At 38.6% G+C, this 26,840-nt stretch overlaps 1 protein-coding gene across 7 annotated transcripts in view; it reads left to right on the forward strand.

Moving 5' to 3' along the window:
* Positions 1-14,568, forward strand: part of LOC133848239 (optomotor-blind protein) — a 146,295-nt gene extending 131,727 nt beyond the window's left edge. For 3 of the 7 annotated variants that reach the window (XM_062283728.1, XM_062283722.1, XM_062283726.1), the window contains exons 6-7: positions 3,825-4,084; positions 4,744-6,959. In XM_062283728.1, coding sequence (XP_062139712.1) covers positions 3,825-4,084; positions 4,744-5,930 — 1,447 coding nt within the window. In that variant the 3' untranslated portion in view covers positions 5,931-6,959. Of the gene's footprint in view, positions 1-3,824; positions 4,085-4,743; positions 6,960-14,495 lie in introns of those variants that run through there. The other 4 variants (XM_062283724.1, XM_062283727.1, XM_062283725.1 and 1 more) reach the window with 3 other exon arrangements.
* The last annotated feature ends 12,272 nt before the right edge of the window (positions 14,569-26,840 follow it).

Raw genomic sequence — 26,840 nt, forward strand, 5'->3', positions numbered from 1 at the left:
AAAGTCAACAAACTGTATGTCGAACCGGGGACGAGGAAGCTGAGCTTGGAGTGGTTCCGGTTTCCGGCGAGCAGCTCTACCTCTCTCTATATTTCTCTCTCTCTCGCTCTCTCTCTTTCGGTGTGTTTCTCTTTCGGTCTCGCTGACTTAGCATAATGATGAATGACATTTAATAGTTGCTTCTGTTAAACGTTACAAATCAATTTTCACTCTGACAATGACAGCAGTGAGGGGGCGAGTAGAAGAGTGACCTGCAGGGGGGGGAGGGAAAACGGGGGGGAGCAGACAGCAAGTCGATGATGGAACAACTTCATCAGTCTTTTGCATTGACACAAACAATTTACTTGCCAACCGACTTCCCGTTGAGTTGTTGTAAAACTGATTACAGCCGCCTTCTGATTGGCATTAGCTGACACACCCCCGTCGCCTCCTTCCACCACCCCCCCCTGACTGTTGATGTCTGTCTTGCCAAAAAGTTGCTGGTCATTGCTGTGACAGCCGTGTGTCAATCAACTCAAATTCAAAGTCAAAGTCACAAAGTTTGTCTTTTACTAGCGACGCTGTAAAGTATGCTATACTTTTTTTCATTTTTCTTTTCATTGGCAGCAGCCACTTTCAATTAGTCTGCTTAAAATGCGCTGAGCAATTAGCGGGACTTAGTCACATTAAATGCTATTTGGCGTCGCTTAAGCTGTGTGTCTGTGACTGCGGTTAACCCTTTTGCTTTAACTTCTGGTGCTTCATTAGCAGCAGCAACAACAATGCCATGACGATATTTGCCACCACATTGGGTGTCTCGCTAATTGGTGGCAACTTTGCAGGAGCCACTCTCTCTCTCTCAGCTTCCGCTCTCAATGATATTCATCTCTATAGCTATTAGCCTTTAACCCCCTCTCCTTCCCATTTCGTTCAACCCCTTTTTGTGCGGTATTTTGTGTGTGTGGCGCGCTTTTGTTGTCCGGCCAGTTTTTTTTTTTCGTTTTTTTGGGCCCCGCGGGCCACAGCGGAAATCTAAAGTGAAAACGTTTTAACAGCAGCTCGAGAAGCGGTTGCGCAATTGAAATTCCTTTTGCGCCAGCTTCCTTCTTTATACTCTTCTCTACTTCTGCCCTTCCTCCCCTTTTGCACTTTTCTATACTCGTCTCTCCCAGACAAATAACCGCAGGCGTCAGTTGACAATTGCGGCACAATTTTTCGTCGGTATTCACTTAAATATATATATAAATTCTGTTTTTTGCTTGGGCGCGGTCTTTACATCAACTCTAGACAGGCGTGTGTGTGTGTGTGTGTGTGACTGGCTTAAGCTGGGCACATTTAAACGTAATTCAAAAATTACAGAGCAGCGCACGCAGACAAACGCGCAATTTCTCCAACTTTTAGCACGGCCTTCGACGCCCTTTTCGCAAATGCTCGACCAACAACAACAACAACAACTTGTGTTATAGAGCAGCCGCGCCTTCTCCACGCCCCCCGCCGGGTCTGTGGCGGGGTGGGGTGTGGGGGAATCGTGCATTACAAAAGCTAAAGATAAACGTCTTAGTTGCTTTTTGTGCGAGTGTTGAAATTTATGGTCGAGTTGCATGTGAGACACAGGAGCGGTTCAACGCCATACGCGACACTTGGGCCCGATTAGAAACCAAAAGAAACAAAGATTACATTTTTGAAATTTAATACTACTTGTTCGATTAAGCTACAGACTCGCTAGAGGACTTCTATCTACCAAACCACTGAGGTGATTAAAGCATCAACATTTTACCAAAACGTTTAAAAACGTTTTGCGCCGAATGAGATTTCCCTACAATGTGATGATATGGTACTTTATTACTGTACAGATTCAACAACTTAATGAAACAAAAAAAAACAAAAACAAAACATTACTCGAATCCTCAATAGCAAAGTTTAAATTTAGATGCTTAATAATGAATTTACGCGCTTTGTTAATGGACCTTATTCAATGGCAAATTAACTACGAATATACAATTGCATAAAGGAAGCATTTTAAGATTTGTAGAAATCGTCATATAACATACCATATATAGTTATTATGGAAATCTATTCTCATTTTCTAATATATAATCGTGTGTTCTATAAATTTTAGATAATCAAATGTATAACTACTCCAAGTTTCTATAAAGTTTATCAGAGTTGAGCAGTTAATTTAATTTGGAGCTATTCCAACAATTTAATTCGCCCCTTTTGGGCGCCTTAGACGCTGCTTTTCTAGCCTCCATTTGCTTCTTTCTTCGCTCGTTTCAAATGCTGTTAAGTGGGTGGGTTAGCAGCGTTGCCTGGGATTAGCACAAATTGATTTGCTATTAAATTAGTAATACACACACACACACACACACACATACACACACAGACACAGGTGCTGGGGGAAATACGTGGAAAAACAGTTAAGTGTAAAAGAAGACGCCTGTGGCAAACGGTGAACTGCGAATTGCGAATTGTGAATTGCGAGCTGGAAGCTATTGCGAGCCACTGTTTATATGGATGGTTCCGGGGCTGTGATAATGATACATGTCTGCCACGGTGTGTATACTAGTGTGTGTGTGTGCGTGTGTGTGTGTTGGTAAATTGCCCAATTTGGCGAACACGAGCTGACGCTGCCAGCAGCGTTGCTTTGATGTGTGAACAACAAAAAAAGCAAAATGCACGGACGTAGAAAACTGCGAGAGAGAGAGAGAGAGTGGGCGGAGAATACATATGAAGGGTGTGGAGGAGGGGAGGAGGGGAGGCATGCCTCTTTCTCCGTCTGTATATTACGGACAGTGTGGAGCACTAAATTACACTAACGTGTTTTGAATTATTTTTCAATTTCATTGTCGGCCCAGACACAAACTGCCGGCTGTTTCCGCCTGCCATTGTTACATTTCAATTAAGGTTCCGGCCGTAAACCTCCCTCCCTTCTCTCCCTCTGCCATCCCATCCCACACACACACACACACACACACACAGACACATTTGCAATGGGCCGCAAGCGTCGTTTTATCATTTAACAGATATTGCCAGCTAGCAAAAATATTATGCAAGTGCCCGCTAGATCCAAAAAGCCTCATAAAACCAACACAAACATCGCGCTGCAAAATATTATAGTAGCCCGGACAAAATACGTTGTGAGCGCACACACTCTGCACATTTTTTACCAAACGCAACTAAACGAAGGATACAAATAAAACAATTTTTGAATTGGTTAAAGCAAATTGGATGTGTGAAAAGAGTGCTAACGAAAGTTGCAACTATTTTTATAATCTCTGAGATTTGTTGAACTAAATAGAAGAATATCTTTAAAGAGATAATTTGCAATCATAATAAAAATAAGTAAAACACAAAGGCACTGAGAAATAAAGAAAGCGAATTGAAAAAATTTGAAATATAAATCGAAGAAGAATTTTAAGAATTTAAAATATAAAAACAGAATTGAAGGAATTAAAAATATAAAAATACAACGGATTTAGTGTAAAAGAAACGTAATTTGAAGTAATTCGAAAAAGCGAAAGATTAATGTTAAGATGATTTTCAAAGATTTTAATAAGAAAAATGTTGACAAAATATAATTCTAAGATTCTATAATCTCTAAGATCTTCAAAACTATGTTAAAGAATATCTTACAAAATAAATTAAAGATAACTCTAATTAAAGTCAGTTTGCAATAAGGACAACTCCTAAAATATTTTTTGTCAATTTTAAATCTCTGCGATTTGAATTTCTCAAGAGACAACACTCTATGGATATATGTTTTAGTATCTCTCACTATCATAGTTATTTTCAACAATGTGAACAATTGGATGTTCTAATTGGTTTTATTGTGTTTCGCCCAACTGTTGTTACAGGCAGGCGCTGATGTCGAACCGAGGGTCCGATTCGGACAAATTGAATCCCACGCACGTGAGCAGCTCACGGGCGCCGTTGCATTTGGGCCATGCCGGACGGCCGCCGCATTTGCATCCCGCGCACGCTGCGGCGCTGCTCGACAATCAGCAGGACGACGATGATAAGCTATTGGATGTGGTGGGGCCGCCGCAAAGTCCGCTGCTGCCATTGAGCCACTCGCTGCAACAGATGCAAGCACATCAGCATTCGGGTAAGTTTTCAACAACATCTCCATCATTCTGCCTTTTTGGTAGCTAATTGGTGGCTCTCACGATTGAACAATGTCTAACTAATTAATTTTCTTTCTTTCTTCTGCTCTTCTCGTTACATGCCATTCGCTACTCGCTACTTGATACGCTACTACTCGCTACTTGCCATACGTTTGCGACTTGCCACTTGGTGCTCATCAATCGACACTTGATACCTGACTCTTTACAATTTTAATCGCTACTCGTTACTCATCACTCGCTAAATTGTATTTAAATTACTCGCCACGCTTTACTTACTATTTTTAACTTGTCTTACGCTACTTTTCGTATACTTGTCGTTTTGCGTCACTCGTTACTCGGTACTTTATACTATGCTATTTGCATACTATTCGTGTCTCGTTACTCGCTATTTTATACTATGCTATTTGCATACTATTCGTGTCCCGTTACTGGCTACTTTTCATGCCACTCGTTATTAAACACTCGTTACTCGCCACTCTTTGCTAACTATTCGTTATTCAACATTCGTTACTCGCTTACTATTCGTTATTCATAACTCGTTACTCGTTACTCTTCGCTTACTACTCGTTATTCAACTCTCGTTACTCGTTACTCGGTACTCCTCACCTACTACGTGCTATTCATCACTCGCTCGATTTAGCAGCCCTCGCCGCCTGGTTCAATCACATTGCCGGCGCTGGCGCCGGCGAACACGCAGCCGCCGCGAATGCCGAGGACGCGCTGCGCCGTCGCCTGCAAGCGGACGACATGGAGCGCGACGGCAGCGACTCGAGCTGCTCGGAAAGCGTCGGCGGCAGCACCGGCGGTGCCTTTCGCCCCACCTCCACTGGCAGTCCCAAGGAGGGCGTTGGCGGCGGCGGTGGTGGCGGCGGTGCAGCTGCAGCGGCAGCAGCAGCGGCAGCTGGCCTGAATGCCGCCGGCAGTTATCCATCGCCGAATATATCAGTGGGACCACCGATACACCCGTCGCCGCATCTGTTGCCTTACCTCTATCCGCATGGTCTCTATCCGCCACCGCATCTGGGTCTGTTGCACAATCCGGCCGCTGCGGCGGCCATGAATCCCGCCGGCCTCAATCCGGGACTCCTCTTCAATGCCCAACTCGCATTGGCCGCCCAACATCCGGCGCTCTTCGGACACGCCTACGCGGCGGCGGGACACACGCCGGTGTCGCCGCTGCAGGGACTGAAGAGTCATCGCTTCTCGCCGTACAGTCTGCCCGGCAGCTTGGGCTCCGCTTTTGATGCCGTCACCCCGGGCTCGAATGCCAATCGCGGCGGCAATGGCAGCGCCGATGCTTCAGCGCCGCCCAATGTGCTGCCCCTGGGAGGTGGAGGTGGCCCCATCGATAGCGGACCGCGTAGCTTGAGCTCGAGTCCGCGACCGCATCGGGCGGCATCGCATTCGCCACCGACGCGTCCCATATCAATGTCACCGACAACGCCGCCGTCGCTGCTCAGCGGCAACAGCAACAACAACAGCAGCAGCAGCAAGCAGCAACGTCAGGCACAACATTCGCCGTCGGAGCTGAAGAGCATGGAGAAGATGGTCAACGGGTTGGAGGTGCAACACAATGGCAGCGTTGCCGCTGCCGCAGCAGCAGCAGCCGCAGCAGCAGCGGCGGCGGCAGCAGCAGCGCTGCTCTCCGAGGATGCAACACAGCTGCATCACACGCAACAGCATCACACACATCCGCCGCACGGACATCCGCATTCGCATGCGCATCCATTGGCAGGGCATCCGCAGCAGCAACAGCATGTGGCACATGGACAGCAGCAGCAGCAGCAGCATCATCATGGCGCAGCGGCAACGGCGGCGGATCAGTGACAATTACTGGATGGCCGCACCATCGATGGTGACGGCCCCAACAATGATGATGTGGTCACGGCTGCGATGATGATGAGCATGGAGCATGAGCACGATGACCAGGATGATGATGAGGATGATGAGCACGATCGCAGCTCGGTCATTGATTTGGATGTCGATGTCTGACCGCAAACGCAGCAGCTGCAGCAGCTTTAGCGTGCAACAAACGGCTGGAGCTGGGACTGGGGCTGGGGCAATCACTTGCTGGCGGCCAGCGGTGGCAGTTGATGGCGTTAACCAACACTGGCCAGCATTTGCGACTGTAAATACGCGCTATGACGACGACGACACACACACACCCCCACACACACAATAACAATAGCGATCTATGTAGGCATTGTAGCATATAGCATATAGCACACACACAAACACACACACACACAGCTCCCCCTCCCCACAGCAAGACAAAGAGAGCGAGAGAGAGAGAGAGAGAAAAGTGTAATACCCTATAGAGCCTAGAGACGTTGCGGGTCGCTTTGCGCATAGTGTTAATAACAATACTTTTTTTTTTTTTTCTTTGCGTTTAAGTGAAAATATATAAAAGTTTAGCCTGTAAATTGTTTGTGATGCGCAGGACCCGCCAGCTTTTAAAACCTAGTTTAAAGCACAGATGAGCGAAAGAGACACACATACAGACACAGACTAAAACAGAGAGAGAGAGAGAGGGAGAGAGATAGCGATAGTGAGTTGGAGTCATGTTCGTTTCCTTAAAGAAAAACATGTTGCCCAGTGCTCTTGCAATTAGTTGGAATCCCCTTTTTGAGCAACTCCCCATTTTTAGCACTTAAGCATAACAACTTTATATGTATGTAACAAATCCCACACACACACTCACACACCCCTATATATATATATATACATATATGAAACTGCTGATGTATAGAAAGAGAAAGATCGAAAGAGAGAGAGCGAGAGAGATCTTTGCAAAGTAAAACACGCCCAGGGGCTGAACAAATTTATATAAATAAAAAAAAAAAAAAAAAACAAAAATTGAAATACGTATCTACATATATATATAGTTATATATATTGATATTTGCAACATCTAAGATGATGCCCACACTTCATACACACACACACTCTCAGACATCCCTAGACACACCCACACACGCATATATGTAAATCTCAAAAAACAACAAAAAAAAAATATTAAAAAAAATTATAAATATATATATATATATACACAATTGTAACCTTTAACAAGAAGAACAACAGCAAGCAAGCATAAACAACAAGAACAGAAAAAAAAAAAAAAAAAAAAAATATAAAAAATAAAAACGTACATTTTTTTTCTTAGTCATAGGATGAATTTTTTTTTTAGTAATCGTAAATTGAATGAATTAAGCAAACCGAAAAAGAAAAAAACAACACACAACAACACGATGAAGAAAAAACAATTATAAATAAAAGAGAAGCAAAGAAAAAAGAATAAAAAAAAATGATATAAACAAAATAACTATAATTAAACTAATTTATGTAGTTCTTAAGTACCGTGTACCGTTTACCGTTGAACAGCAACAGCAACAACAACAACAACAACAAGAACAACAGCAATGCATAATTTATACACACACCTTTTCCCCCCTCCGCATTCCCCTGCACCACTGAGGAAGTTAAGAGGAAGCATTATTTGCCTCCCTCCACTTCGATCCTTCACAGCATAGAAAGATTTCATACAAAGTATATCATCACAAAGCTAGGCCAAGCGCAGCTCTTTATGTAATTTTTTACATTTTATTTTTATTCGACTTTTTTTGTACTCTTATTTTATTTTTCTTTTTTTGTTAATTTTTAAGTTCTAAAACCAAAGAACAAGACACGATTTTTTTTTTTTTTGTAATGCAGACAAGATTAGAGAAGAGACTCGGAATAGCTACTTAGAAGAGTATTATGATTGTGTGTGTGTTTTGATTTAAACATAAATAGAGCCTATACATATATATACATACTACATACATATACACATGCAAATATATATATATATATCTATAGATATACAATATATAGAAATAAATATATATATACAGATATTAGTTTTTTTTTTTTTGGTATCTAAGTGAAGAGAATATTGAAATGGCATTCAACGCATGTTCCTCGCATAAGTTTAGAAGCAAAACAAATAAAGAGCGACTGCTTTAAGTTGATCCCTCCCCCTCCACACACCTGTGCACCTCTCCCAGCCCCACCCCCACCCCCACACACACACACCTTACACACACTCTCACACACAGACACCGAAAGCAGCAAAGAAATAAAAAATAAAAAGAAAACTGAATAATTCAAAAAAGAGCAAAATTGTAGCGCAGTTTGTTTTCTTTATAATCGACAGATATATATATATATATATATATATACAGCTGTGAACAATGAAATAGCAGTGCTTTAAAAATTGACAAATACTATTGCAAATAAAACTTCGAACGAAACAAAGTTTAGTTACAAAAACAAAGGAATAAAAAACAGTTTCTGTGACACTGCTATTTCAATGTTTCACATCTGTATAGACTATATAGTATATATAGATGTGTATACTTATATACTTACTTCAACAACAAATTATATATATATCGATATGCGTAATTAATGATTTTTTTTTTTGTTTGTTTGTTTGTTTAGCTGTTTTTTGAATGAATTATACGCAAAAGCAATATTAATTATAGTTAATTAAATTTAAACGAAATGCAAGCAAAAACCGTATAGACAACACACAGCTGCACACAGATATATGTATATGTATTTGATATATATGTATATAGAGATATATGTATGTATGTGTGTGCGTGTGTATGTATAAATGAATAACATAAAATTAACGATGGAAAAAAGCAAGCAACAACACCTCATGTCACTGCAATTATATTAAAATTAATTAAACAAAAACAAAGCAAATTAAATAAAAATTATTACTAAAAATGAAAACAACAACAACTATAACGAGACAACAACAACAAGGTGAACAATATGGAAGATGAGCAAAAAAAAAAAAATGAAATGCAATGCAACAAGATATTAGCCGTGTTTTATTATTGTATTATTTTTGGTTTATTTATTTCGCTCTCGCTTTTATTTCACTTTGTGTTATTTGTTTATGTGGCCTCCGGTGTCGGATCGTTTCTCCTCCTCATCCTCCTCCCTCTTCGTTCCTCATTCCACTCTCCACTTTGCATTGCCGCTTGACCGTCAAATGGAACGCAGCCTGGCAAACAAAATTGACAAAGGACATTGAATTTATAATAAATAAAAAGAAAAAAACAGAAAACAGCACAACATAAAAATGATACACATTTGTATGTATGTTTTTGTGTGTATACAAAGCAGCGAGCGACAGCAGCAAATAAAACAGAATACAAAATATTTACACAAATGAGCAGCGAAATTGCTGCTGCGAAATCCACAGGAGGCGACTTTTGTATCAATGCAATAAAAATTCGTAAATAAAGCCGTGCAAATAACCAGTGTCATAATTAAGTTGCCCTTTCCCCACACAACCAAACACACACACACTCATAAACAGTTTGGAGTGTGTGTGTGGTGGCCACAGATACAAATGCTATGCTATAAAGTGATGCTGCAGTTTCAGATACATTTACAGATACACATACATTCGATAGTTGTGGCGACAACAGTAAAATTTGCCATCGAAATCAAAGTTACACATCGTTGAAGACCTCGATAAGTAGCTTATCATCGAAGAGGCTGCAGATATGCTAGGAATACTTGTGAAGACGTGCCTGAAAAGTTCCATTCATTAGCTAAATTATATATAGCTTTTAAATTAATATTTTTTTAGTCTTCAGATTTACTAAATAATTGAACCAGTGAAGCTCACTACTCAATTAAATTACTAAGTGAATTAAATAAAATATAGAACTCTTTCGGTAGGAATTGAAACAAGAAAGAAAGCTGCAGTTGAAAGCTAGACTGTGAGATAATAATTGAACCAGTGAAGCTCACTACTCAATTAAATAACTAAGTGAATTAAATAAAATGTAGAACACTTTCGATAGGAATTGAAACAAGAAAGAAAGTTTTAGTTTAAAGCTAGACTGTGAGATACCCATTTTCAATAAAATCATTTTCTACAAATATATCGAAAATATACCGCATAAATACTTAGGTATATCAAAATTTATATTTGGTATATGGAGATAGTACAACATTCTAAATATTATATACTATACCAGATTCTCAGCAAAAGCAACTAAGAACTGATTGCAGTAATTTATGTATAATATAAATTACACAATTTCGATCTGATTACTATCAAATATTTCAACTCTTGCTTTATAAATATACTTTATAGGGGCGGAGATGACTCCTTCTGCCTTATGGGTAGCGGGTATAAAAAAGAAGTGATTTCAAAGCTCAAAATAAATGTTACATCATGTGAATAGCAAATCTGCGTTTACAGTTTGCTGATTAAGTGAAATAATACTTGGACAGTATTGTAAGTATAATTTTTTATTGAATTTCAGTTTTAGAGGGAAACTTATTAAGGAGTAAGTAAGCCAAAATGGAATTCTAAGTGTAAGTATAAGGAGGTGCTTAATCCTTGGCTGTTTGGTGCTTGAGAAGGTGTTGCGCTTAATTCAATGAAAGCATAGTTTGCAATCGCCCAAATAAAAGGCTAAAACAAAGGGTGCTCGCTGGCAGGATTACGATTAACGACTAACGATTAGCGATTGGCGATTAGCGATTAACGTGGCTTAAAGCCGTGTCTAACCCTCGACTAAGCCAAGCGTTAAACTCGTTCCCTTTTGTGGATATCAGTTACTAATTGAAAGTGGCACGAAACTTATGGCTTAAAACGGTTTTCGTATTTTGTTGGGGATTAGCGAGTTTTGAGATAAAACGCGATAGAGCTAATTTTGGCTATTATTGTTAATTGAAAGTCTTGAACCATTTGCTGCTGCACTTCTCGTTTGTTTGTTATGGCCATTGGCAGTTGGTTACACTCGAGTGGAGACGCCTTCGCATTTGCCTTCGCCTTTGCGTTTGCGTTTGCGTTTTGTAACCGATTGTAACGCTTCAATGCGAAGTTGAAGTGCAGCAATAAATGCACCCATTACCCTTAGCTCTTAAACTGTAACCCTTTTCTCATTTTTGGTCGTAGTCAATATATTTCACCGACTGTCTGTCAATAAGTTGTGAGTGTCCCAAAAGTCAAATGGCAGTTGAATGCGTAGCATAAATTAAGCATTATTAATTGCTGCTGCTGCTGCCGATGTCGCCACCAACAAAAAAAAAAAAAAACAAAAAACAGTTATCGAACGCGAGCTGCTCGATGAAGGGTTATGGCGATGTTGACAACACTTGGTTAACCCAACGTTCAACTCTATATTCTGGTTCCCCCTTCTGGAGGCAATTTATGCTGGCATGAGTTATGGCATTGTTTACTAGGCGGCAGGAAGTCGAACAAACCGAACAAAAGACTCTTCGAGGAATAGCAAAAAAAAAAAAACAAAAACAAAAAAAACACACGCACACAAAAATTAACTAAATAAAACACAGCTCGAGTTTAGCGCTCAAGTAGCTGTGATAAGAGTTGAGAAACTAGTTCAGCAAAAAAAAAAAATAAAATAAAATACAAATAAAAACAAGTGTGCTTTGGCATAATTGTTTAACGATTTAATGCAACGAGTTACCAACTCGTTACTAACAGCTTTCAACGAGAGAAAGAGCATCCTCTAGAATTTGTCGTGGAAAACAAATTGCACTTAAAAAAGTGCTTAATACAATATCACTATTTCGGTATACCAAAATTGTATATAATATGCTAAACTTTAAAATTTGTTGCCAACTTCGGGATCAATAAAAAATGTTAAATTTGAAATTACTTAAAAAAATTTTATAAAAAACATACAAATCTTACTTGTTTGATATTAAAATGTAACTAAAGAAGCATTTAGGATATTGAATGTAAGAATGATGAGTAATCTGTTCAACAAAAAATAGCCTAAAAAACTGCTCATATTTTAAATTTTTCAACTAAAGTCATAATTGAATTTTAAAACAATCTGGAACTTTTTGGGAACTACAATAAAAAGCTTTGGCACAAGGAATACCACATTGAAACATTTGACTTTTTACATTTTGCTCTTTAATTTTTTTTCATATTGTATGAACTACCAATTAAACAATTCTAAGATTATGTAGAACAAAAGATACATATAAATCCCCTTAAATATATTCTGCAAACTTGCTTCTAATCAAATTTTAAAGCAGCCATCGCTAGTACATTTTCGGTAGATTATAAATTTACTTATAACCACAAGAAAATAAATTTCATAAATTTTAAATTTTCAAAAATTCCCATATTCACATAATCAGCTGAGATTACTTGTGATTTATCATAAATATATATAATATATGTAATATTATTCTAAATATTACTCTATATAATATTTTAAGAACTTTTTCAATTCTGTTAATAACGTTAACACAGTTTTCGATCTTATTCTTTGCTTTGGAAACCATATTGAAAACACTAAAACAAAATTAAAAGCAAGACAAAAAGAATTTGCTTCTTTATTGAGACTTGTCAACGAGTCGAACTGTGACTCGTCACTCGTTGCTCGTCACTCGTTGCTCGTTACTCTTCACTATTTACTCGTTATATAGCGTTTTATACTAGGTAAGTCAAAATTTAGGAGTATTTGATTGTCAAATGAAGAAATCGTTCGTCACTCGTTGCTCGTTACTCGTTATATAACGCTGTATACTACGTAAGTCAAAATGTAGGAGAATATGTTATGATAGTAGACAACTACAGTGACATGAAGAAATCGCCCATTATAATCGCAGCTAGTCATCAATTGAAATTTTGTGCCATGTCATGACATGGCTGTGACAAGTTTGCTGCCTGTCAATGTGCATTATCATAACTTGCGTTTTATTGCCAAAACATTTATGAGACAATATACACGAGTATACAACGACGACGAATGCAGACAAAAGTGCGTGCTGAAAGTTCAACTCCCTTTTCTCCACCGTTTGCCTTATGTATACATCTGGCTATTTGGTTGTTGAGGGGGCGGAGTGCCGCCCCCAAGTTGCGGTGTCAGGCAGGCAACTGCCATAATGATCATAATAATAGTTTTACGGGTTAGAGAAGTCACAGCAGTCACTGCAGTCACAGCGCCAGCGACAACGACCAACAATTTAACACAGCAACGAGCTGCGAGCAGCGAACAGCGAGCATCGAGTAAAATTGTTTTCATACTTTCGATTTTTAACCCTTTTTCTTCACAATACGAGTAGTGCGTAGCGAGCGTTGCGTTGCGTTGCGTGCTGTCGCACTTCACTAGTTGAGTTGAGGGGGTGTGGGTGGAGAGGTGGTGAGGTGCGGGGTAGCGGGGGTTGCGGGGGTTGCGGGGGTTGCTTGTGGGGTAGTCAGCGTGTTGCTCAAGTTTTGTTATGCATATTTTATTAGCGCATTCTGTGGATACGCACAGGAAGTTGACTCTTTGCGTGCAATACGCGTTTCCCAACCCCCCCGCAACCCGAGGTAAAAGGGTTGCACTCACTACCCAACAAAAAGACAGACACTCCTCTCCCCCTCACTCTAACTCTATTGGTGTTGTTGCCAGTGCAACTGGCCTTTGTTGCTGTTGACATTTGACTTAAGCGGCCGCACGGCAGCAATTAAAATGCTCAACTTGTCAACGACGTCGAGGTTGCCCTTAACACTCAACCCCCGGCCCCCTCTGCGCTTCTCCTCAGAGAACTCCCCCGACTTCACCCTTGTGTGTATGTTTGGATTTTGTAATTTGATTTGTGAACAACAAAGAGCCAAATTGCTGACAGCCAAAACTCGCAAATGATCTGCACATTTGCATACAAAGATTTATTTGCTTTCTTACGCAACTTTAGCTACAAAGACAACCGCAGCTCGTGTCCTGCAAGGACTTTTCATACGACACACACACACACACAAAATATACGTGAAACAATGTTGGCAATAAATAAGAGTTAATTGCAAAATTGTACTGTTCATAAACTGGCAATTATACGCTTAATGTCATTTGGTTTTAAGTCTTTTTAAATAGCTGAGTTTCTTTATTAATTTTATTATACGGAAAAAAGAGTCTTCGACTCAATTTTACTTACAAATATTAGAAGCATAACAAATTCTTCTAATAAAAATTACTTTAGAAATTATGGAATTTCGATATTTTAGTTGTGGTAGAAGCCAAGCAAGAAGCCTTTTCAGTTTTAAACCTTTACAATATATCTGATTATAAATTTGATTATTATAAATATATCTGTTAGTATTTAAACTAAATCCAATGTATAATACATATATACCATACTACAATTATGGTTTTAAATAACAATCTACGTACAATATTGTCATCGTTGTTTAATGCTTTTTATGCCAACGAAACTCAGCGACTTGCTTGAAATTTTTAAATTCTTTAAATATGGAAATTTTGAAATTCTCCACTTTTACACTTGATTTTTGCTTTCAACATTTTATTTGAGTGCAATACAAAAGTGATTTGTCTATTCTCCCCTCTCATTTCAGCCAAGCACTTCGAATTTGTCAATTAACTTGGCTTACAACGCGTCAGTCAAGAGATTAATAAATGAATGCAAAGATTAATGCTGCTTGCAACTGCAATGTTGCTCCAAATTTGCAATGCAACTTTGTATGGCTGTCAAATTCCCCCGTTTTATTTCTTGTCGAGGCAATAATCAATTCATAAAAAGACAAATACAACTTGAATTTGCGTGGCGAGCGGAAGAAAAAAATGCTACAGCTGGCAAAAGTAAGGAGAAAAAAGATACAAAGTACAAAACCTATTAAAGAGTGTTCTCGACTGTGAGATACCCGCTAACCCTTTTCAATAGAACATATTCGAGAAATATACCAAATTAATAAACTACTGAAAAATACTAAAATAACTATTTGGTATATCGAATAGAGTACTAATTTCAAGCAAGTAAGAAAGCTACATTCATTAAAACAATATTCTAAAAAAATTCCAAATTATATACCGAACAAAATACTAAATAAGTAAGACAGCTACAGATATCCTATACACGTTTTCAATAAAACATATTGTGCAATTATACTTCCATATACCGAAAACTTTATTTGGTATACTACTACATTTAAAATATACCACAGAGTACAAAATATAGAAGATTGTAAGCTATAGTAACTAAGATTCGATTATAGTAGGCGTTTTTTGCCTTACAAATATATAACTTCCACAATTTTTCAGAAATCATAAAGACTGTAGTTATTATTAGACATATGTTTATAAAATCGCTTGAGCTTCAAAATAACGCTTGTTATTCGATTTTTGTCGATTAGCGGATACGGAAGTGGACGTGTAAAAAATTTAAAACGAAATTGATCTGCGTGCAAATATAACAAGTGATGTTAAAAAAATGATTGCTATATCTCTTATAGTCTCTGAGATCTAGTGTTTCATACGGACAGACGGACAGACAGACAGACAGATGGACCGAAGGACATGTAAATATAATCTTGGCTGTTGATGCTGTTTTCCTCTGCCTGTAGGCACAAACTTATAACACCCTTTTGCCTTATCTATACCGGGTATAAAAAGACAAAAACAGCGGCAATTGCAAAACTTTGCCAAAACTTATGCTAATCAGTGTGAAGAGACGTGAAGCAGCAGCGACAGGTGCACGCAGATATATCTCAGATGCGATGCGTTGCTGTTGTTTTATGTGACAACAGCAACAACAACAAAAACAACAACAACAACAGCAGCAACAAAAACAATTTCATATGGCGCCATAAAAAGAAATCGACAAACAAAAAAAGCTGCTTCTGTCAGCACCTAGCAGCCTAATCAGCCTAAACAGCAGCAGCAACAATAATAAGCAGAGCGACACAAACACACACACAGCTTCTCTAACACACACACACACACAGACACACACATACACATTTTGCTGTCGTGTGGTGCGCGCTTTTGATCATTTTATAAGCGCAATTTCCCTTTTTACGATTATCTTCTCATGCGCAACCAAAAAGTCAGCCCCAGGAACGTCCCCCTTCATCCTCCCTCTCCCTTCTTCCCACTTCAACTGGCTGAAAGAGTGAGTGAGAGCGAGAGAGAGCGACTGTGGTTGCCCCTAAACTGCGACCATCAATACGTGGAAATTTGTTTTCAATTTTTCGGTTACAATGGTCATAAAAACGGTTTACGCATACACACACCTGTATGTAGCTGACTGGCTGTGTGTGTGTGTATGTGTATGTGTGGCAGACACACACAAAAAGGGTTAAGGGTGCCGCCGCACTGTTGACGGGGGGCAACGCCGAAGAGAGAGAGAGAGGAAGGGAGAGGAGCGGAGGTTAGACCATCAAAATGCAAATGCGCGACCATAAATAATGTGGCACAGACAGACAGCAAAGTCGCACAGAGATAAACAGTGGGGAGGAGTGGGGAGAGTGTGAGCGAAAGAGACAGCCAAAAGAGGGAGAAGAGAGGGGGACGACGGACAAAAGCGGCCTAATAAAAACCACCCAAAAAACCGATTGAGAGAATCCCCCAAAAATTGCCAACCAACAAAACACAAAAAATAAAAGTGTAGGTGGGTTTTTGGGCTGTGGGCGTGGCATGCGTGACAGCAAGAGGAGTAAGTGTGTGTGTACACAGTAAAAAAAAAGTTCTAAAATCAAGATTGTAGGTTAAGTTCCAAAAATTTTGGACTAACACATTTTGATTCTATTTAGATTGTGCATCCTTGAAATTCAAGATTATAATCTTCATTCAAGAATGTAAATCTTAAAATTGATTCAAGATTGCAAAATCTTAAGTCAAGACATTCTTGAATCAAGATTTTAAACTTCAAATAAGATGTTTCTAATCTTAAAATATTAATATAGCATACAAATCTTGATTCAAAATTGTTCCAACCTAAAAATCTTATTCTAAAGATCGAAAATATCTTAAACTTAAATCAAGATTTTTTCAATCTAAATTGTTTTTTCTCTGTGTACCATCTTGTGATTTTATTAGTGCATACAGAATTGAGTTATGTTTTTCGCGCAGCTTTTAATCCCAGGACTTTCTCTCCGAGACTGCAATTGAGCTCAACTAACTGAGCTATGAACGAAATCACTCAAATATAGATAAAAACTTTATAGAAATTTCGGTAGACTACAGAATTTTGTAACCAAAATTCAGTATTTTTGTTCTTATTTTGAAAATTTGGCATTCGTTAGACTAAAGTTCTTAGTTTAAAGAATTTGTTCATAAAAAGGTCTTATTGAAAGAACACAATTTTTAAGACGAATGTTCTTGATTTTAGAACTTGGTCTTTTTTTTTGCAGTGTGTGCATGTGTGTGTGTGTGTGAGTGTGTGTGGGTGTGTGAGAGTTTGTGTGTGAGAGTTTGTCGCTATAGTTTTTGGGTAACGCAATTGCAACGCTTCATTGAATGCGCTGACGCCGACAAACGGCGTTAAAGGGTTACCCACCCGCACTTTCCCCCTCTTCCCCTCAGCACCTCTGTAGCTGCTGCTGCTGCTCACACATTTTGACAATTTGTGGCGAACGCTGTTGTCGATGGGCTGTCGATGGCAGCGCCGCCGTTCGCGTTTAAACGACGCGACAAATTAAAATTCCCTACATCCGGCAAAGGCAAAGCCCCCCTTTCCCCTTTCCACCTTCCCTCTTCCCATCCCTCGTCCACTCCCACTCTTGTGCCTCTTGCTGCTGCATTGCGTAGGCGTTGCTTTTACAAGTTTAACCAAAAGTCATGCTCGATTAAATTGCTTTTGTTGCTGCCACACAGTGGCTGCTGTTGCCACTGCCACTGCCACAGCCACTGCCACTGCAAATGCAACTGCAACTGCAACTGCCACTGCCAAACTGCGAGTGGCATTCGAACTGTTGGACTCTGGTTGGCATTGCCCCGGAAGTTGAGTTACCAAAAAGCGCAGACTCAATTCCAATTCCAATTCCAATTTTCAATCGCAATCCCTCGCACCGAATTTCGCCGCATTTTCGTGCCCTGCGGACGCCGCTCGCTGCTCAGCTGTAACGAGCTGCATGCGGCACAAGGTGCGGCCTATGACCCTTCCCTTCCCCACCCATCCCCTCCCATGCCCCTTCTTCGCTTCACGATCTGTTTCGCAGTTTGGCGCAAATTTGAAAATCAGTTAGCGGTCAATTTTGTTGGCTAGCCACAAAAGCTCGAAAAATAATGTGGTGTTTTGGTGTGGCATTGTGCCACACACATACACACACACACCCGCACACACACACACATTGCTGCACCCACTAGATAAAGCTACCTCCCCTCGCCTTTTCATGCAACTTTTGCTGACTTATTAAGCAGCAGCTGAGGCAAAGCCCGCTTCTCTTTATGCCACATTGATTGGCTTTGCTGCCACATCGATTGCCTTGCCGGCTGCATAGGCATTCATTTCAGCGACAAATTGCTGTAGACCCCTCTTCTCCCTCCCCTCTCCTCCACCTCCACCTCCTCCACCTCCTCATCCTCCTTCTCCACACTCTTCCCTCAATTATCTGGCCCCCGTTTTGCTTTGGGTCAGCTGCCATTATCCAATTTCCATATGCAAAAAGCCAGTTGACATTTTGTGGCTGCCACAACAAATGGCACAAGGCTCCCCCTACTTCCCCTTCTTCTCTTCCCCTTTCTACCCTTCTCTCTCTCTCTCTCTCTCTTTTGAATCCACCTTGCACCTGTCTAGCAACGTTGTTGTCACTTTGATTGATTTGCCTTTTTTCACTGCGGCGATTTTCGTGTCAATTGCGAATGCGACCAGCTCGGTTGGTGGGAAAGGGAAAGGGGAAAATCCAAGAAGCCAGTGCAAAGGAAGCTAAAGATAGCCATCTCAGCTGAGATACTTTACTAGCGAGAGTCACACAGAGGGGAGAACAGCTAAATAGCAGCAAGTGAAGCAAGTCAAGTTTCTGCAACATTCGAGATTTGCTTATAAACAGAGAATGCTAAAATATATTGGATATAAATCGATCGAGGTGACAGCACGTATAAATATAATTTCATAGCATAAATCTAATCTACGTATATCCGACTCCAAACATATACAAATGTAGTTAAATACAATTTTAGATAGTTTAATATGTTTATTTGTCATACTTCATATTTTCATTGCTTAATATAGTGCACTGAAAAAACTGATATTGTTTTATGGCATTTTGCTAAAGTTTTCCTAGAAATAACTCATTTTACATAATTTGTTATTGTTAAGAATATTCTTAAAGCAAATTGTTGACATTGAGTTAAAATAATAAATTTAACATACGTAAGTACTAAGGATACTTTTATTTACTGGCTTAAAGTGCCACAAAACTGTATGAGTAGATTGTCAAGTATTTACTCCTATATTCATTAATTAATAAAAGTAATTGCACTGACAGCCTAAATGTTATTATCTCTTCAAGAATGTTCATTATTTGCTTTATAGTTATTTTAAGCAAGCGATTGATCATCAGCGATAGATTATCAGTGTTAACGGCCGAGACGATATAGCCCTGTCCGTATGTCTGTCTGTCCGTCTGTCTGTCTGTCCGTCTATCCGTATGCAACACTGGATCTCAGAGTCTTTTAGAGATATAGCAACCATATTTTTAACATCACTTGTTATATTTGCACGCAAATCAATTTGATAAATATATAAGTAGTACTATTAAAGACTTTGGTATATATCAATATTTTTGTGGTATATTTTGTTATGGAAGATTTGTTTTGTTTTTATTTAAAATAGGTCAATTGTAGCTAACTTTCTTTTCATTATCAACATGTAAAGCAAAAAACTTTATGTACATACTTGTAAGATGAACTTCCCGAAGATATTATAAGCAGAAAAAAAAATTCAGTTCGCACAACAAATTAAAGACATTAATCTGGTTAATATCTCGAATTTATTGAGCCACACTAAACCCAAATTTGTTGTAGTTATTTCATTAAAATATATTGATAATTGAGTAGGATAGTATTTAAATAATCATAAATTATAAACATAACTTAATAAGAAAGTTAAGTAATTACTTTTCATTTACATTTTAAAAGCTTACTAACTACGGCAATCATCGATATATTATCAATAATTCAGATTTATTGCGTAAAATGCAAAATTGTGATAATTTGTAATGCTGATAATCAGCCAGATATTTCAATTATTTTTGCGTCAAGTCAAGACGAAAATTTAGTGAGTTCACTTCGAGGCATAGGCAGAGGCGGAGGAAACACAGTTAAGAGAGCTCTGAGTACAATATGTTCGATATATGCGAAATCCCGGCAATTTCCCTGTTGAAACAAAAGCAGCTTCCACAAAACAATGAGACAAGCCAACAAGTTAAGCTCAGCACAAAAGCTGAAGTCGAACTTGAACTCAAAGCTGAAGCTGAAGCCGCAGCTCAAGCTGAAGGCTGAAGTTGGAGGATGAAGAGGAACTTTTATCTTTGCTGTGCTGTGCTGTGCTCCGTTTAAAATTCCAATCGACACCCGAAGTCGGCGTTGATGGGCTCTGGGCTCTGGGACTCGAGACTGGGTTAGTTTCCAACTGCTGCCTAACCATATCCGTATCTGTATCTCTTTGCTTTTGTATCTGGGTCTCTGTCTGTGTGTCTGTGCATATTTTATTCAAATTACCGCAGCTTCGCTGGGATTTATGTGACTGTATTGACCCGAACAGTAGCCACAACAACAACAGCAACAACAGCGACAACAACGGCGACAACGGCAATTGAATAAATGTGAAAAAATTTAAAACAATTTAACACTTTACACGACATTCAAATACTTTTGTGGGAAATTGGCCGCCAGCAACAACAACAACAGCCTTTGTCTGTGGTATTTCGTCAGCTTTAACCTCCGCTGATTGTTGCCAACTACACACACACCCAAAACAACGCAACACAACACAACACAGCACACAACATGTAATTGGCTGGTGTTTATTGGGTGTCGTCAGCAATCGCCAATTGCCTGAACTGAACGCTGAAAATGTCGCGCACTTTGCCTCACAATTGAGATGCAAGAGCCTCAAATTGCATTTGGCAATCGCAATCGAAATTGCGAATTGCGAATTGCGAATTGGGAATCGGGAATGGAGTTGGACATTGCAATGCCAAAGCAGATGTCTTCATATCATTTACTTTACTTGCCACTTGCTACTTGACAAATAGTTGCCAAGCAGCTCAGATAATTTTTATACACGTTAAATGCACTCTATAGTTTATACAAAATGTGTAGCGGGTATCTCAAAGTCGCGCACTCTTGAATGTAACTTGTTTTCTTGATTTCTCCTTTAATAGTTTGCAGTTTCCACTGTAGCATAAAATATTAATAACTTATGATAAGTGTGAAATGTAAACAAATATAGTAATACTAAGTATATTAAGTAAAACAAGTATGAAAGCTACAGTCGAGTGTGCTCGACTGTGAGATACCCGTTACTCAATTTGAATAAAATCAATATGTTTTGCGGTATTATTCTCAAAATATACCGAATATACTACAAAAATATTAAAAATATACGAAATGGTATATTTGGTATATCGATATAGTATACCATTCAAAATATACCATAGACGGCACAATGTACCAGATTGTCGGCCAAAGCAACTAAGACCCCTAGTAAGTAGGCGTTTTTGCCCATACAAAAGTATCTGATCGCAACAATATTTTCAGGAATCATAACCACTATAGTTATTATTGTACATACCAAAAATTGCAACTCTAGCTTTAAAATTACGCTTTTTATTCGATTTTTTTGATTTGCAGGGGCGGAAGAGCTTTATGTATTAAAATATACTTAACATATAATATTATTAAAAGTAATGTGAATCATATATACAACTATTTGCGCAAGCTGATTGTCACAACAGTGAGCGCAATGTTCAGGCGGTAAGTGCGAGAAGGCTGAGAATTTGACAAGCATATAACATATGTTAAGAAGGCATACTAAACAAGATTTTTTTTTTTTTTCATTCATACTAAATGAAAAATAGTTTGATAATTACAACACAACTCTCTACCACAAATTGCAAATCAAAGACAAATTGGTAAGTGAGAGAAGGCTAATGATTTTTCTTAGCAAAAATCACTTACAAAATATGCTTTATTTCATATTTTATATTTTACACAGCATGATAGAAAAAAGATATAATTTATGTTAAACCAAGATAGTTTTAATTAAATATGGACTATTGCTACAACTCTTTAACTGACTTGACTTTTAACGTATAGCTCAAATGGTAAGTGCTAGAAGATTACAATGCACTACATAAAACAATATGTTATATTTCAATCTAAAATAATTTAGATAATTGTGCCAACTTTCTATATGACTGAATCTAAACGTAGAGCTTAAAAGGTAAGTGCTAGAAGGCTGAGAGGTTAATACTACAAGTCAAACCAATTTGTGATTAAAGTTTGTATGACAAGGCCGTTAAATACATTTTATAGTACAAGTATTTTTGAAAGCTTCACAATTGAAACGTTGCTCGCACTGACTTTAATTTAGAATCTTTTTGACTGTAACAGCTTCGCAGTGTGTTGTGTTCAATTGTGAGTAAATGGAACGAACTTATTGATTTCGGCAGCTAAACTCAACAGCAACAAATTTGGCAACAAAAACTCGACCGAGAAGCAATAAAGAAAACGACTAAGAATTGGGCTTAATAAATTGGCTACAATTGACGAATTGTGAGACAGAGAGAGAGAGAGAGAGAGAGAGAGAGTGGGTGAACGAGAGCGAGAGGGGAGCAGTGTGAGAAGATGTCGCTGTGAAGTGCGCGCACGGTTGCACATTGCTTGACGGCGAGGGGTGAGGAGGAGAGCGGTATGGTGGGGAAGGGGGAAGGGGCAAGGCTGCTGCGTCCAGCATTTAACACTCAATTTAATACGAAATTTATGGGCAGCGTCAGCGACGACATGCGACTGACTCGCCACATGGAAAGGGAAAGGGAATGGGAATGGAAAAGGGGAATGGAATTTCTTTATTTCACTGAGAGAGAATCGGTTATCGGAAATGTATCGATGGGCGATGGACTTGAGTGCAGAGAAGGAGCTGAGTCCAGCGGGTGTCCGAGGGGTGAACAACAAGAGAGAGGTCAGAGGGTGTCTGCAGCTCAAACAAATTAAAGACATTAGAGTTTATTTAATTTGCACAAGCGCAGCTGATCCCGCTGCGACCCCGGAATGACCAAATGACTGACTGACTGACTGACTGACTGAATGAATGAATGAATGAATGGCCAACTGATTGAATGACTGACTGAGTGACCAGCGCAGCGACTGCAATTGGCACTTTTTATGTTTATCGTGTGACAAATTGTTCAGACTTCAGCTAGTCCCTTTTTCCCCTTTCCCCTTCCTCTGCACTTTCCCATTCCCATTCCCTTTTCCTGTTCATGTCCAGCGTCCATATGGGACTGTCGCTTTAATTGCTGGGGTTGCGCCTTGCGAATCTTTCGAGTGTCAATTTCGTAAATTACAACGATTTGCCAAAAAGGCAAAAACCAAACTCAAACCGAGACAGAAGCTGAAGCGATTCTTGTTGTTGTTGATGTTGATTGTCGTGTTGTGTATTAGTCTTTGTCCGAGGGTTGCTGCTCCCTCAAGGGTTGTCTCTCCGCTTCTTGTGTGAGATAAAGCCATCAGCCTAATGTGTTTTCAATATTCGCCAAAGCAATCTTCTAATGAAGTGGCCACGAGACCCGTCGAGACTCTCTCCAAATCAAACTTTTACAGCCCAAAAAGTGGTTTAGATCAAATCTATTTGTGTGCTCGAAATGAATATGGAAAGTTGTGCAAAAGATGAGCACAATAATTCTTATGAGATTATCTTGTAATACAAATATAAATCATAGTAAAAGTTTTGAAATAAAGTTACTGGTTTGAGAAAAGGTTTAAGATTTAATAAGCAGCACTCATCAGTTTGACATAAGCTGAATTCATTATCAAATGACTCAAGAAATTGCTGATTTAGCCTAGAAGTGAAGTAGAATTGTGTAAAACTCGTTTAAACTGATAATTTAACAAAGCATATAACTATATTTTGATTTCTTTGATTGTTTTTATCAAATGTATTTCAACGAAAATAAAAATGAAATTACTGAAGATGTCAATAACTCGTTGTAGTGACTGCAAGAATATTCACTAAAGAATGACCAAGTTTGAAAATCAAAAAAAAAAAACTCGTCTTAAAAATTGTGTTCTTGAAATAAGAACAAATTGTTAAAACTAACAACATTAATTAGTCTAAAATATGGAAAATTTTTAATCTGTTCTCCATCGAAATTCCTATAAAGTTTTTAACTAGATTTGAGCTCAGTTAGTTGAAATGTGGCGAACAATTCTTCATTGCAGTCTCAGAGAGGAGGTAATGGGTAAGTAAGTCATTAACAATAAATTATACAACTGAATAATTGAATGTGCTAATTAAATAATAAAAAAATATTTAAATAAAAAAAGCAACAAATTATAAGGGAATATTTTGTATCTTGTAATACAAATTTTAGTCTTAAAATTATAAGATTTTTAGCTCTTATTAAACAGAACTTGGGTTCCATGTCATGTTCATATACTATATTATTGAATTCAACATGCTGTTTCAAATACTAAAATTTGTATGTATGTTCTTGGTACTAAGACCAACATCCTGATTTTAGAACTTTATTTCAATGTACATTTGGTTTTCTATGATTATTTTACCAAAGTTATTAAGAAAATGTATTCCAACAAAATAGATAGAAAGAAATCAAAGATATATTTAAATATTTTGACTAACATGTGTTTCAAATTTTGTGTAAAACACATAAAGTAGAAATGGCTCATGTCTGCTCCACATGAATTCATCGATGAATTCCCCAAGCCAAAAAGACGCAACGATAAAAATGGGGGCAGCAACACGTTATGATCGAAAAGATGTGCAGAAGATTGACTCTTGATCAATTTTTAACGCAAATATTAGAAGGCAGACTGCGATAATGACCACGCCAACGATGATGATGGTGATGATGATGATGATGATCAGTGATCTATTTCATGGTTACGATTGTATCTGTTAAAAAAAAAGAAAAAATTAGCTGCACATTGAAGTGAACCCTCGGCGAAAAGCCATTTGGAGTTGAGTTGCGTTGCGTTGTGTTGCGTTAAGTTGAGTTGAGTCGAGTCGAGTGACGCCTGAATGAATCGATAGGGGTTCCTCGATCGATGGACTAGTAGGGACAGAGGCAGAGGCAGAGGGAAGGGACTTGGGTCTGGCTACCTTTTGAATGCCCTTTAGGTTGGCTTATCGCGTGATACGATCGCATAGCCGAATGTCGCTCAATGTTCGTCTATATTTCACATATGCGGCCGTTACGTGCGATCGACCATTTGGAACCGATCAATTAGTTGGCCAAAAGAGGAAGAGTGGGCAAACAGAGATAAAGAGAGAGAGAGAGAGGCAGACAGCTTGTAGTCAATGCTGGGATGTTGCGCTTGATCGGGCAACATTTTGTGGCCTGGGCCAAAGTGTTGCGTCTAATGGGAAAATTAGTTTGGTTAAATGCTTCGCCGATTCTCAAGTCTTTGGACTGGTGTCAGAGTTCAAAATGCGAAACTGTCTTAAGCATCTTAAGCACCTGACGGCTCTTTCACACGCTTGCCACAAACTGTGGCAAGCTGCGGTTATGTCAGTTGGCCACACTATAATTTTTAGCACGCACTCCTTTTATATATATCGTATGTATTTCTCTTTGACAATGAAGTGAGCAAAAGCGAGAGCGTGTTCTGAATTGAATTGGAATTGAAATTGCATTGGAATTTCTTGCAGTTGTTTGGTGTCAACTTGATAAGCCAGACAGAGAGACAGTCAGACAGACTCTGAGGCTGAGAACAATGCCGAGTTGCCCCAAAAGTGTTGATCCCTCTCACTGGCGTTAACAGTCTCCGGTTGAAGGGCATTTGAATACAAGCGGAGATTCGCATTGTTCGCAGCTTACAACGCAATCATTAAGCTCGTCGATGCAAAGACAATGCTTAAAATCGAAATACCAAAAGTCACCAGCTGGACATTAGCTGAAGGGTTTCGAAGTCGATGCAGCAAGTGCTGAGGAAAACCTTCAAAGCTTAGAGCCAACAACTTTTCATTGCTATAAAAGCATTATCAACGACTTTTCACATTTTGCTGACTGCAACTTCATCATGAAAAGCGGTGGACAAACAGAAAGGACAGCCTTCTAAGATATAACACATTCTATGTATGTGCATCGCAGTACAGGGTATAAACAATATGTCTCTCCACACTTTAGAAATATAAATAGTAGTAAAAATATGCGTAATTTAATCACTAAGAAGTGAGGAAGCTATAGTCAAGAGTGCACGACTTTGAGATACCCGAGTAAAAGCAAAACAGGGCGGTATTATATTTAAAATATACACAATTAATATACCACAAAAATACTAAAATAAACCAAAGGCTGTTTTTTTTTTGTATATCGTTATAGTACTTCATTTTGAATATAGCATGGAGTAAAAAAATATACTGGATCATCAACAAAATCAACACAGATATACCAAATTAATATACTGAAATAATATTAAAATATACTAAAGGATATTTTGGAAATCGATCGATATAGTACTGCATTCTAAATATGGGCATTTCTCCGGGAACATAGATAAGAAGAAAAATACAGATTAACAGTTAATTGAACATTTTTTTCGCTCACTTTGCATTTTTTATCTTATTATTGGATTGCTATTAAGAGATTTGGTAGAAAAACTGCAAATATATCTTATGTTTTTCTTGTGAAATAATTAATCAAAAAAATGCAAATAAAAGTAGCTAAATGTGAAAAAATTACATTTTTTCAGTTTGCAGGCAAAATTTTTTTTATAAA

This window comes from Drosophila sulfurigaster, chromosome X (genome assembly GCF_023558435.1).
Source record: "Drosophila sulfurigaster albostrigata strain 15112-1811.04 chromosome X, ASM2355843v2, whole genome shotgun sequence".
In the NCBI taxonomy this organism is placed as follows: Eukaryota; Metazoa; Arthropoda; class Insecta; order Diptera; family Drosophilidae; genus Drosophila; species Drosophila sulfurigaster.